Source organism: Pararge aegeria, chromosome 13, assembly GCF_905163445.1.
Source record: "Pararge aegeria chromosome 13, ilParAegt1.1, whole genome shotgun sequence".
NCBI classification, from domain to species: Eukaryota; Metazoa; Arthropoda; class Insecta; order Lepidoptera; family Nymphalidae; genus Pararge; species Pararge aegeria.
The window spans coordinates 15839577-15852990 of NC_053192.1; the positions used below are offsets into that span (position 1 = coordinate 15839577).

The following is a 13414-nucleotide window of genomic DNA, read 5'->3' on the forward strand; positions in this document are numbered from 1 at the left end:
AATGCTGCGAAAGTAACTACGTCGGTCATATGGCGTATCTTTTTTATCGCATAGCCAGCAGAACTAAGCCAGTTCGATAAATTATTTACCCAAACCCAAGTTGGTTAATACACGATTGATGGATTCCTTAACGACAAGGCTGTTTGGAAGCAGGCCACTCCGATCTCATCTCTCACAAAACAGAAAAATTCTAAAGATTGTTAAACCGGTGGTAGAGTCACTACAAACAGACTGATTTGACGTTTCAAAAGTGCTTATTAATTAGGCCTACTTGAAATAAATGAATTTTCAACAGTGCGGCATGTTGCAGGATCTGCTCCTTGCTTGCCCTGTGCAGTGTTTTTCTGTTTGTCTGCGATAGTTTTCCTTCAATTATTCATTATCGTTATCATCATCGACTCCTTACCGGCCCAATACAGGGCACAGGTCTCCTCCCATATAGTCCACCACACTTTCCCAGTGCGGATTGGTAGACTTCTCACACCTTTGAGAATATTGCATGCAGGTTTCCTCACGTGGTTTCCTTCATCGTTGAAGCAAGTGATATTTTAATTAATAACTAAGAAGTGCTGGCTTTTGATGTCGCCCCCCCGAAAATGAAATCGAAGTCGTACCCACTGGGCTTTTATATGACGGAGTTATGCTCGAGCATATCATATAATAAAAACAAAAAAAGTCCTCAATTGTGAAGGAAGCTGGTTAAAAATAGACTTTATAGTATTTTCTTATCAAGGCGGTCGTATTCTTTGATAAGGAATGGTATAAATTCTAAAACGTTCGTTACTTTCGTCAATAAGTTTTTTTATTTCACCATGACACTCAAGGTAAGTAAGCTAGTTGTTTTTGTGAGAGAAGATCCATAGAAGAACCAGAGTTACCGACATAGTTCAGCGAGTCGCGAAGCTGATGTGGTAATGGGCGGGGCACATAGCCTGATGGACGTTGGGGTTTTAGGATGCTGGAATGGCAACCCGTACCAGTAAATGCAGCATCAATCGGCCCCCATCGAGGCGGACAAACGACATCAGGCGAGTCGCTGGGAGCCGCTCGGAATAAGCGGAAAAAGACCTATATCCAGCAGTAGGTGTTAATCGGTTAAATTGATGATGACGACAATTTTTTTACTGTTTGCCGTCATTTTGGTAATCCTAATTAAAATTTTCTATTCCAGATAACCTTCAGCGTTATTGTTCTGGTATGCCTCATTCAAATAATTAATTGTGGTCTAGAAAGTAGAAGTACCGATTCAGAGAAACCATCAGGTGGCAGCCCGAAAACAGACGGCTCAGGGACTGATAGCGGAGGTGGCTCAACTACTGGTGGCAAAACCGGGTCGGAAAATGGAGGCAAAGGTGACTCGGGAGCTTGTTCCAAATGCGCCTCGGGGAATAAAGGTGCAGATGGCGCTGGAGCTGGCGACAAAGGCGGTTCTGAAACTGACGGTGAAGGCGGCTCAGAAAAAAGTGATCCCATAAAGGAAATAAAATCTAAGTTAGATAATCTTTTTAAAAAGTGGTTTAGTTCATTCGGCCTAAAGAGCCGCAGCAGTGGATAGGTGTGTTAAATTTGCTTATAGCATTGGGAGCTGTTATTTTGTTTGCTATGTTCGCAAATGTACAAATAAATTAAATTTAAGTACCTGTCTTTGTTTTTTTCATTTATTCTCCTTTATTACGCTCAGTATCAACTCGTTACCGGCCCACTACATGGCATGGCAGGGTGATTACGGACAGGCGTAAATCTTGCAATCACTGCTGTCAAACGTAACTTTTGTTTATTTATTGTATGGAAAAGTGACGTTTGACAGCAGTGATTGCAAGATTTACGCCTTTCGCATTGCTGTCGCGAGATACGTAATCACCCTGCGGGTCTTCTCTCAGAATGGGAAGGGTTTAGTCTATTTGCGGGTGGCGAATTTAATCTAAAGTTTGTTGAGAACATTATGGACAACTCTCAGGCATGGAGGTTCCCTCACGATGTTTTCCTTCACCGTTAAAGCAAACGCATTTAAATTACTTAAATTAAAAACGCACATAACTCCGAAAAGTGCGTACCGGTGCACAAACTTGGTCTTCACGAATGGAAAGCCGATGCCTTACCCACTAGGGCTCCGCTTCATAAAATAATACGAGACCTTTTTTTATATTAATAGCGGGCAAACAAGCAAGAGCAACCACACGCTTCAGACCAGAACTCAGCAATGCTGCTTGGTAGCAGACAGAAACATAGCGGCAGTAGTCACCCGGAGCTCTTTTACCCACAGCTCTACTACTACTTATCTATATATATAGAAGAGAAAGCGGGTGGGTGTGTTCCGTATAGGCTCCGAAACGGCTATACCGTTTTCAATGAAACTTTCAGGGAATCTCCGGATTGACCTGGCGAGTAATCCTGTAAAGTTTGGTGACGATCGGAACACTCCTATTTTTGAACTGTCAAACTGTCAAATAGTCATACAGCTTTTATTTACTATGATGACATTCTATTGTTGGGTGTACATGGGTGTAGATAATAATCTTTACCCGCTCGAGAAGAGAATAGAAGAGAATGAATACGGAGAGAAATAAATGAATAAAAATTTAATGATGTAAGTTTATTGTTTAAATAAAATAAAGCAAAATCTAGCCCGGCGAAGCGGGCTGGGTACGCTAGTATAATATATAATTTATATTTACACATGTCGACACATAATTGAAAGTAGTATACAACGTGTAAATGAAAACAGAAATACTTCAGAGGCTTAAGAGGTACATTATTTACCGTCTCCGAGACTTATCTGTGAAACCGAAACGCTAATAGTTTTTGAGTAATCCATCGCTATAGTTTCTACTGAATGAAATCAGATACAGATCTAACATCTCACGCTAAAGCAAAATCAAGCGACTCCAGTCACTTTATTAGGTATGCGTCGCTTAGCGTAGGTACTATGCACGTGTCGGTCTTTTAGCTTCAATAGGGTTGTCACATATAAATATTTAAAATGTTTTAAATTCGTGGGTAAAGAAAATTAAAAATGCTTCTTTTGATATAATATTTTTACAGGGTGATTCGGTGGAAGTTACGTTAATAACAATATGATATGAATACAAAGGTAACTTTGGACCATAGAATTAAGAACACATTTAAAATGTAAATTGTGGGTTATGGAAAAGAACAACTGCTGAATTTCTTGCGGGCTTCTTCTCAGTAAAATGGGCTTTCCCAACTGAGGGTAAACTTGAAAAACAGATAGTCTTCGCGTTTCAAGTAACGATAGGCCAGCGCTTGACGATAATCATGCCTGTAAGAAAGCAATAATAAGGTCTAGGGTGTAGAAAATGGGGAAGGGATGGTTACGGAAGCGAGAGTCGACTGATTTTACGCCACTATGGGAAGAAGATGTGTCTCCCCGGTATGAAGGTTGCGGCGGAGCTCCAACAGCATGCCTGTGATAATTTCTGGCAGGTTGGACTGCTGTTATGTGAATCACTGCTGTGCTATTTCAAAAAGGATTAGGCGGTAGTAATATGCGAATATTATTTTCTTTCCGTAATATAGAAGTATAGTATTTTTATTAATGCCTGAAATAAAGATGAACTGTTATTTTAATTGAGACTGAAGCCAAAACTAGTTAGTGTTTCATTTTCGTCCGTCCGTCTTTATATCTGTCTGTACCTTACCCACGCATCACACTAAAACTATTGAATAAATTCAAATGAAACTTTGCATGATTTGAGTCCATACCATGAGGTAGGAGAAAGGATTATTTTTATTCCGAAAGCACAGTTCGTCTGGGAGAGTGGGTTAAACTATGTGACGGTTTACACCGTAACTCCGTCGAATGTAAACCGATTAAAATAATTATTATGAACTGGATAGGTTTCAGTATCAAATCAGGAGTAAGCCCCTAACATAAGGCTTAACGATACTGAATATATAATGTTGCCAGATTTATGAGGGCTTTATTGTTAAGAATTAATAAAAAAAGTTAGAAATTTTCTTGGTTAACCTCCATCATACGAATCAACTAACAGTGCGATTACTATAAATGATAGGAGCTGAGACTAATGGATACCGAATTCTCTTCTACTCAAATTTTAAAGTCGGGCACCCATCCTTTTCAGACTTGGGTCAAAGTACCGTATTTATTGGGAGTATGGTAGTCACACCCCTAATAGGTTTCTACGCGCTGCTTTTAAGCCACACATTATTTGCAGTCATTTGTTATAGGGAAATAAAATATTTTAATTAAGGCGAAGCGGGAGTTGGTCCCCGGGACGATCATTTGCGATTTTCTTTATTTAAATGATTAAAGGTGAAAAAAGTGGGTGATTAAAGATCAGAAAGCAAGAAAAGATACGTAACATAATAAGATTGTTGTATATTTGGCACTACCAGTACGATTGAAAAATCTTTACGTTAGGTAAAATTTATTGAAAAAGGTTGCAGACTATGTAGGAGAACGCTCCTTTGGAGCTAGTTAACAACACGTTATCTTAACTAAGCAAGGCTTCACAGATAAGTTGATCTTAAACATAAGACAGTCAAAATCACTGGGCATATTCATGTTATTATATATTGAATACTGTTAAGATTCATTATCTCGCTCAATAAAGACCACTATTATTTATTTATCTTCTCAAACTCATATTTATGTATTTATGGTATGTTAAAGTATGTATAAGTATATTTATGTTTTACAAGCTGTTGCCCGCGACTTCGTCTGCGTTTGATTTTGATTTTTTGATGTGGCATTCAATTTAGATTTAGTTCTAAAGTATTCAGTATCGCTAAGCCTTAAATGAGGGGTTTGCTGCTGTCCGCTGAGAAGTTCTGTCCTCTATCTCCAACCACATTCAGATCAACACAAAGTTTGGGCAAAATTGAACACATATTATAACCTCTATAGTACAAAAATAATTATTTAAATCGGTTATAATTTGTCGGAGTTATAATGTAAAATCGTCAAACACTTTCATCCCCTCTCCCAAAGGAACCGAGCTTAATGTCAGGATAAAAAGTAACCTATATTACTTCTAACACTTCCAAAAATATGTGTTCAAAGTTTCATGAGGATCGGTTAAGTAGTTTTTGCGTGAAAGCGTAACAAACAAACTTGCATTGACATTTATAATATTGGTAGGGATATTGTTTCAATAGTATTGTTGTATTAATATGTAGTTACTCGTATGTTTCTTTTAAGCAATACATATACCCCACCTTTTCGATTCCCTTTTCACTTTTCCTAATCCTAAGGTTGCATGGCAGAGATCGTTACTTAGCGATAAGGCCACCTTTGGTATACAGCTACATTCTTGAAGTGTTTGTTCTTTTCTTTTTCATTTTCTGAATGATGTGGTGTATAAATAAATAAAAAAAATAAGTGTTGGCAAAATTTTGCATATAGAAATAGCTTCCATCCTATTGCTTCAGATTGGCCACGTGGAATTTTTGAAAATTCCCATTTAACACCCACGATTTCGCGGGCAAAAGCTAGTATAAAATACGTTTATTTATATTTTATTTTAGTTTTAGCGTATCTTATAGTTGCTACATCGTAATAAATGAAGATAGGCCTTTAAAAAAAAAACTAGACTTTTTAAGTATATTCTTATCAAGGCACATTATTGATGCTAGTAGGTATGCTTTGATAAGAATTAGTATAAAGCCTAAAATTTTCGTGTATTTTCATCAATACGTGTTTTTACTTTCACCATGACGATCAAGGTAAGTTATTATAATTTTTTTTTTTAAACTAGCGGATGCATGTGACTTCCACTGAGTAGAATTTTTAAATTTCTCTTGAAAAAAAAGCAAGTGCTATCTTTGAGTTCGGTGAATACGCAAGTGAACCCCTGCTCTCACTTATAGGTACATCGAGAGACACACAGAGTTTTTAGTGGGTGCAAGTCCCACATAACTACTCCGTTTCCCCCAACGGAGTAGTAAGCGTCAGGCAAAAAAAAATAAGCTTTATCTTTGCTGCGGAATTCCTTAACATCAGTGTTTCAATTCATACGTTAGATGAAAACAATGTAGTTACAATTAATTGCTTGTGTGTCTTATGAATAAATAAATAAATAAACCAAATAAATAGAGAATTCGCTTTAGTTTTTGCTTTAAATTAACATATACAGACAGACCGATAAGCAGATATAAAAAATACTGCTGGAAAATACTTCATATGAACGACTTTATATAAAATAAGTTAAAAAATCCAAATTAAAATAAAATAATAGAATAGAAAAGAAAAATTTATTGCAACACAACACAGAAAAACACAAGGATTACAGTAATAGTACTTAGTGCTACGGTGGAAAGGCGGCCTTATCACTAAAAGTGAAGAAAGATACAGCTTTCGCTTCGCTTCACTCACGAGTCATTCAGCGTGCTATGGAGAGAGCTACTCGTATGTTAGAAGTATCTCTACGAGGTCAAATCAGAAATGAGGCGATCCGTAGAAGAACTGTAGTTACCGAGGTAGCTCAGCGTGTCGCGAGCTGAGGTCGCAATAGGCAGGGCGTAATATATGGAGAACTAATGGACATTTGGATTCAAATGTGCTGGAATGGCGACCTTACAACGGTAATCACAACGTTGGTAGGCCACCAACGAGGTGTACAGACATCAAATGAGTCGCAAGGAGTTGCTGGAAACAAGCGGCTTAGTACTGTGTATTTTCGAACACCCTATACCTACCAGCAGTGGACTTCAATCGCTTGAAGGGATGATGATGAAGATGACTTAGCTTTAATAATAAAATGTTCTGTTTTCTTTACTAATCCATGATAAAAATTACATTCCAGATATTTTTTAGCTTTGTTGTTCTGGTATGCCTAGTCAAATTAATTGACTGTCATCTGTCAGCTGGAAGTACCGATCTAGACAGTACGAAAACAAGTGCCTCAGCAGGTTGCAGTAATTGCGCCGCGGGAAGTAGTAGTAAAGAGGACTCGGAAACTGGCGATAAAGGTGACTCGGGATCTGACGGCGATGGTCATCCTAAAAAAGGTAGCGAAGGTGGAAAGGCGACTGGTGACAAAGGTGGCACGGAAAATGATAGCAAAGGCGACTCGGATAAGGGCAATCCCATACAGGAAATACAATCTAAATTGGATGCTTTTTTAAAAAAATTATTTAGCTCATTCGCCTCAGCGGGGTAGATACGTGAAATAATTCCTATGGCATAGGGGGTGAGGTTGTTTTCTTAACCCTGTCTTAAATTTACAAAAAAATAATATTAAAGTATTTACGTCTGAAACTTTTGCCCTTTATTATGCTCGTATCATATTATGACATTTTAGTTGTTAACGTTATTGCAAACAAGAAAAACCTACTTTGTAATACAACTAAAGTGCAATAAACTCATGATTTATTTAACATTTTTGAGTCTGTGCTAAGTAGAATTTAGAAATGACTAAGTATAGAGTATAGATCATATACTTCGTATATCTTTTTATATATATAATTTCCTATATTTACAACAAAGTCAGGTTATTTGTTAAAAAAAAAATAACGCTTTTTAGTGGTTAGATTTGCAAATATCTATGTTTTAATAGCGTTAATTGTTGAGGAGTACTCCCGTCTTCTCCATCAGCATATTTATTGTGACGAGCATAAATTGCTTGCGAACCATATACCATAATTTGTAATTCTAACACATGATTTCTTTTTTTATGAATTTAGTTACAATTAATTGCTGGTGTGTCTCATGAATAAATAAATAATCAAATCAAAACCCCTGCAATAATAGTAATCTATTATATTATCGCTATAATATTTGAAGAGTTCCCTCGATTGCTCCAAGATCCCTTCAATAAAATTCAAATTCAAAATTCATTTATTTCAAGTAGGCCTAATACAAGCACTTTTGAAACGTCAAGTCTGTCCGTGTGTAGTGACTCTACCACCGGTTCGGAAGGCAGATTCTACCGAGAAGAAGCCGGCAAGAAACTCAGCAGTTGCTCTTAGGTCTAATAGGTCTTGACGTGGCGAAAATGGGACCACATAGAAAGTACAGAGAAGATAACAGAGTTCTGAGGTAACAAAGAAAAAGAAAAAAAAAACTACAGATTTGATAACCTCCTTCTTTTTCGAAGTCGGTTAAAAAGCCTACCTTTAAGTTTTTATAACTCTTACTGGAGATTTTCTGCATTTTATATGCAGCATGCAGATGGCATTCCCTGTGCATACGCAAGAACGCAATTGATATGGCTTGTAACCGCTATGCCCCTAACAGGTTAGCCCGTGAGATTTCAACCAAGGGATAACTTGTAGTGGAATGAAAAAAAAATATTATGAAAATTAAGCTTCATTTGCTATACTCCGTGAAAAGTAGGAGAATCTGTAAGGTGCAATTTATAATTGCTTCAATCTTTATACTCCCCACCAAACAGATCTTCGACAATTTACCACGTACGTTTCGCTCCGGAACCGGAGCATCCTCAGGAGATGTTGGCTACAATGAATTAATGTTGATTTAGCAATTATTATTTATTTAAATATTCGTGGAATATATAGCAAATTAAGCTTATTTTCATAACATATCATGGAATTTCGCAAAGTATCTTGTATGTCAAGTGCTTCTGTACAATATTAAAAAATAAAGGATACAGCAGTATAAGGATAGCACTAATAAATTATATATTATAATAATCCCGTCGCCGGGATCTGCATGTACTTTCGCTTCTGTACTGTGTGTTATTTAATCCCAAAACACCTCCTTACTTGAAGGAAAAGTTCAAATTTGTAGGAACGGCATCTGACTTAAGATCTTGTCGTATGCTGACTTTGAGCATGCCATTCCACAAGACGAAGTTTTATAAGGTTTCCTTCGCAGTTCAGGCTATCGTATTGTGGAATGCTCTCCCTACGAACATACGACAGGCAAAATCGCTAGATATGTTTAAAAATGCAGTTAAAGCTTATTATCTTGCGCAATAAGACGACTGGTTTTTATTTTTATATCACTATTCATTAATATAGCATTTCATAATATATATTAGTTTATTATTTTTAATTTATTTTATATATATATATATATATAGATATATAAAGTCAAAGTCAAAGTCAAAGTTTTTTTTATGTTTTTATTTGTGTATTTTTTGTTTATGTATTCGTATGTAGTTATATGAATGTAGGTTTATAATAACTTTACACCACCTATTTGTTCTCGCTCTTGTTGTCTCCTAATCCTAAGGTTGCCTTTATTTTCCTAACTGTGTAGTGGTGTACAAATAAAGAGTTTAAATAATAAATAAATTTAATCTGCGATCTAAAGATTTTGGATTAGATTAAATTATTATACATTTCGGTTCTAGATGTTTTGTATCGCGTATCAAAGCAGAGTTTCTCTCACCTTTGTCAACGCGCACATTTTGCCCAATCCCTATTTTTCCCTTATCTACATTCCCGCAGGCTGTGTTGTTTCTCTCACTGCTTACATCATGGGGTATACTTATGCGCGAATTATACGCGGAAACTGTGTAATGCTTAACTGAGTAAACTCAGTTATTTTAGCAATTCATGACTTTGAAAACAAGGTATTGTTTCACTATCAGGGCGAAGTTTTAGCTTTTCCTACGTTTGGTATAAAACTATTTGCCTATATGTGCGTGTGCCATGAATCAAACCAAGGATTCACCAGCTGACACTTCAATAACTGTCCAGTCGCAGCAGCCCTTTCGTGCCCCAGCTTAACCAAACCTTATTTAACACAAAAATCATTCTAAATGCCCTTGACGAAATGTAGGACGAAAATGACGGACGGTATCAAAACAAAACAAAGCAAAACTTAAAGCCGTTTCGAAGATAAACACGGATAACCAAGGATGCCAGGTGGTGAAGGGAGATCAGAATAAAGTTGTCACCATCCCTCCTTTTCTCACAGGTATCTCATTTATTTATTTATTTTATTTCATTACATATTGTACACATAGCAACTACAAAATACATAATTGTAAAAACTTCACAAATTATTTAGATGTATAATATTTATAGGTTATAGTTATTAGGTAGGTACATTTACATCGCAAAATACCTATGTGTAATTGTAAAACAATCCAATTGTTCATTGACTACATATTATGAGTTTAAGAACTGGCTAGATAGATTCTATCTGTGTTAAGGATAAACAACCCCCGAATATGTGTGTGTGTGCGCGTTCGGGGTGTTTGGGTGTGTATTTGTGTGCTGGTACTTGTGTGTTTTATAATATTTTAGGGGTAGGATTCATGTAGCAATGAAAAATCAGGTTAATAATAATTAAGAATTATAAAATAATAATAATATTCTTCTTGCGAAAAACTTCCCAACTTCCTTAGAATCTTCCGCTTGATTGTTGAATCAAGCCTGGGTCGGTTACAGAAGACGGTAATCTCCGAAACGGCATTATATGATATCATTAATTTTTTTTTTCTTTAATCAAATTTGTACATATAATGGGTTTTTAGAACTGGCTAGATATATTTTATGTGTTAAGGATAACCAGTACTCTCCCTTTGAATATGTGCGTGAGTGTGTGTGTATGTGCGTGCGGGTGCGTTTGTGTGTGTTTGTGTGTGTGTGTTCTGGTACTTGTGTGTTTTATAATATTTTCGGGGTCAGTTTCATTTGAAAATGACAAATCAGGTTAATATTATTTAAAGTTTGTTAGAAATCTTCTGTTTCCTCAGGAAACGGGTAGCAGCGTCCTCTGTGCTACTACTGACATCTACTTTGATCACCAGCTCGTCTGCTCAGCCTTAGTCTAGCAGAGAACTGTTAGACTAAGGCCAAGCAATCAATTAATACTCCATCAATACTAGCTTTTGCGAGCGGCTTTGTTCGCGTTAGTGTAGAATTTGACAATTTATTAAAGGTTATTTCCATTCCTCGCTAAGAATACTTTTTTTATTGGTAGATTGTTGAAGATACGTGAATGATGTCACCACCAGTAATTCAAGTTGAATTACCATTCGACGAAATCAGCATGTGCTTAGAAAGTCAGAACTATCTATACGACTCACTAAAAATATTAATAGTAAATATACAATCTATTACTTTATATTCTATTACTATCTTCGTTAAGTTCAAATATTTCCAGGACATCATCATCGTTATCATCAATATTATCCACTGCTGGACATAAGTCTTTTGTAGGGAGTTCCAAGATCCACGTTCCAGGGCCGCTTGTTTTCAGCGGCTCCCAGCGACTCGTTTGATGTCGTCTGTCGTCTGTGACAGATTCTACACTAACGCGAACAAAGCCACTCGCAAAAGCTAGTATTGAATAAAAAACTATGATAAACATAGTAGATATAGAATGACTTTTACATATCTGGCGGTAGTTTTAATTAAACCTCTTTAGCAAGTTGGAAACTCGCATAGGTGAAAAGTTTTCTCTTTTAATACGGGGAGTGAGAACCAACTTTTGCTATTTGTATGCAAATGTAGCTGAATCTGAATGGTGCTTCATCATTATCATCTTTGGCCTATTAATTTTCCAAAGCTGGGCACAGTATTCCTTTACAAGAGTTGAAGGGTTGCTGAGTGCTGCTAAATGGGGTTCAACTTACACTTAAGTTACAAAGAACCTTATTACTAGGAGGGTAAAGTTTATAAATGTGCGTGACAATAACGTGTAGGTATTTATCGTGTATCTACCTACGACCAGGTTGCTTAACTTATTTAAATGTTTTAATGAATCACAGCAACCTCAGTATCATGTTTAGATAATATTTTTGTGTTTTTAATATCTTAGGTAAGTTAAAAAAATAAACAACTTAAGATCATTGTGGCCAACAGATTACTATTTTGAATAATATAAACAAAGATGAACATATCTCAAGTGTAGGCCGATAACTAAGAGCAAATTGAAACGATTCAAAGGTGAAATATCATCCAAAATCCCTGCCCTTGTCTTTAAAAACGGTCATCCCGACAGCCTTTATGGTACGGTCTTTAATTTTATAGAAAATGAATTTAACAAAATATTCAATTTCAAACATATAGATTTAAAATAAAAAATAAAATTAGCGATTAGGCAACTATTGGCATATACAAAAGTAGAGATAATTTGTATGAGCTCTATATTGAAAAACAATATAACCATACTCCAGCTTTCCTCTAACACGTAAAAAAGTACTCTAAAACGTTTAAGAAACGTTGAAAGAAAAAGAAAGAAAGCAAACGTTGCTTTCATGCTAAGTCGCTTTACTTTAAGGATCAAATAATAAAATCGGATAACAAAGTACAAACAACTTGGAAAATTGTTAATAATGAAACTGGAAAAGCTAAATCTCACGACGTAAACTTTGAATTAATTATTAATAATAATATAGTTACCGCCGACAGTGAGGTTGCAAGTACCTTTGAAAACTTTTTTCAGAATGTTCCTATGTTGTTAACTGATTCACTTAATTGTTCACCTACTGCAGCTCAGAGTTTATTGAGGAACAACGTTAATGAGTGCAACGTTTTATTTAATTTTAAACATATATCTGCATATGATATAATAAAGAATTTTAAATTGTTAAAACGATTTTTTTTGAAACTTTTTAATGAATGCGTAGATAGAGGTACTTTTCCAAATTTAATGAAACATAGTAAACTTATTCCTCTATTTAAATCTGGCAATAAAAACGACATTAACAATTACAGACCCATTTTAATCTTACTAACTCTTAGTAAGGTCTTTAAAACAATTATATTAAATCAACTTTTGAATCAGTTCAATGTATAACAACAGTTAATATCTTACTACATCCGGAGCAGTACGGTTTTACTAAAGGTTGTAGCATTACGGCTGCAGGCGCTAAACTTTTAAAACATGTGTACGATACCTGGGAACGCTCGCAGAATGCCATTAGTGTTTTTTTGTGATCTATCCAAAGCATTCGATTGTGTTGATCATAAAACCTTGCTTCTTAAACTAGCCCACTATGGTATCAAAAACGTTGCACTAAATTTGGTTGCCTCTTATCTCAGTGACAGAAACCAAAGGGTTTTCATAAAAGACATTAAGTCGCAGGGGTCGGCTACGTCAATGGGTGTCCCACAGGGTTCAATTTTGGGTCCCTTTCTATTTTTGGTGTACATAAATGATCTAACACACCATGTCATTGATACCTGTGACATTGTACTGTTTGCAGATGATACATCTCTAATTTTTAAAACTGATAGAGGTAGATATAACTTTGATGAGGTAAGCCGTGCTATGTCGCATGTGTCGCACTGGTTTATTGTCAATAATTTACCTTTAAATGCAAAAAAAACGAAGTTTGTGGAATTAATTGTACCAAACGTAAAGAAAGTTCATAAAAATATAATAATAAATGGAGAATCACTAAAAATGGAAGATTCCACAGTTTTTCTGGGCATGACCTTAGATTGTAAGCTTCATTGGGGTACCTATATAGATACACTAGCAGGTAAACTAAGCTACGCCGTCAGAAAA

The 13414-nt window shown here is 35.9% G+C and overlaps 1 protein-coding gene across 1 annotated transcript; it reads left to right on the forward strand.

The window, feature by feature from the left end:
- The first annotated feature begins 812 nt into the window (after positions 1–812).
- LOC120628818 (corneodesmosin-like) lies at positions 813–1555 on the forward strand. Its single transcript, XM_039897442.1, has 2 exons — positions 813–824; positions 1172–1555. Exons 1-2 carry the CDS (start codon positions 813–815, stop codon positions 1553–1555), a joined length of 396 nt encoding a protein of 131 aa, XP_039753376.1.
- Positions 1556–13414: the final 11859 nt, after the last annotated feature.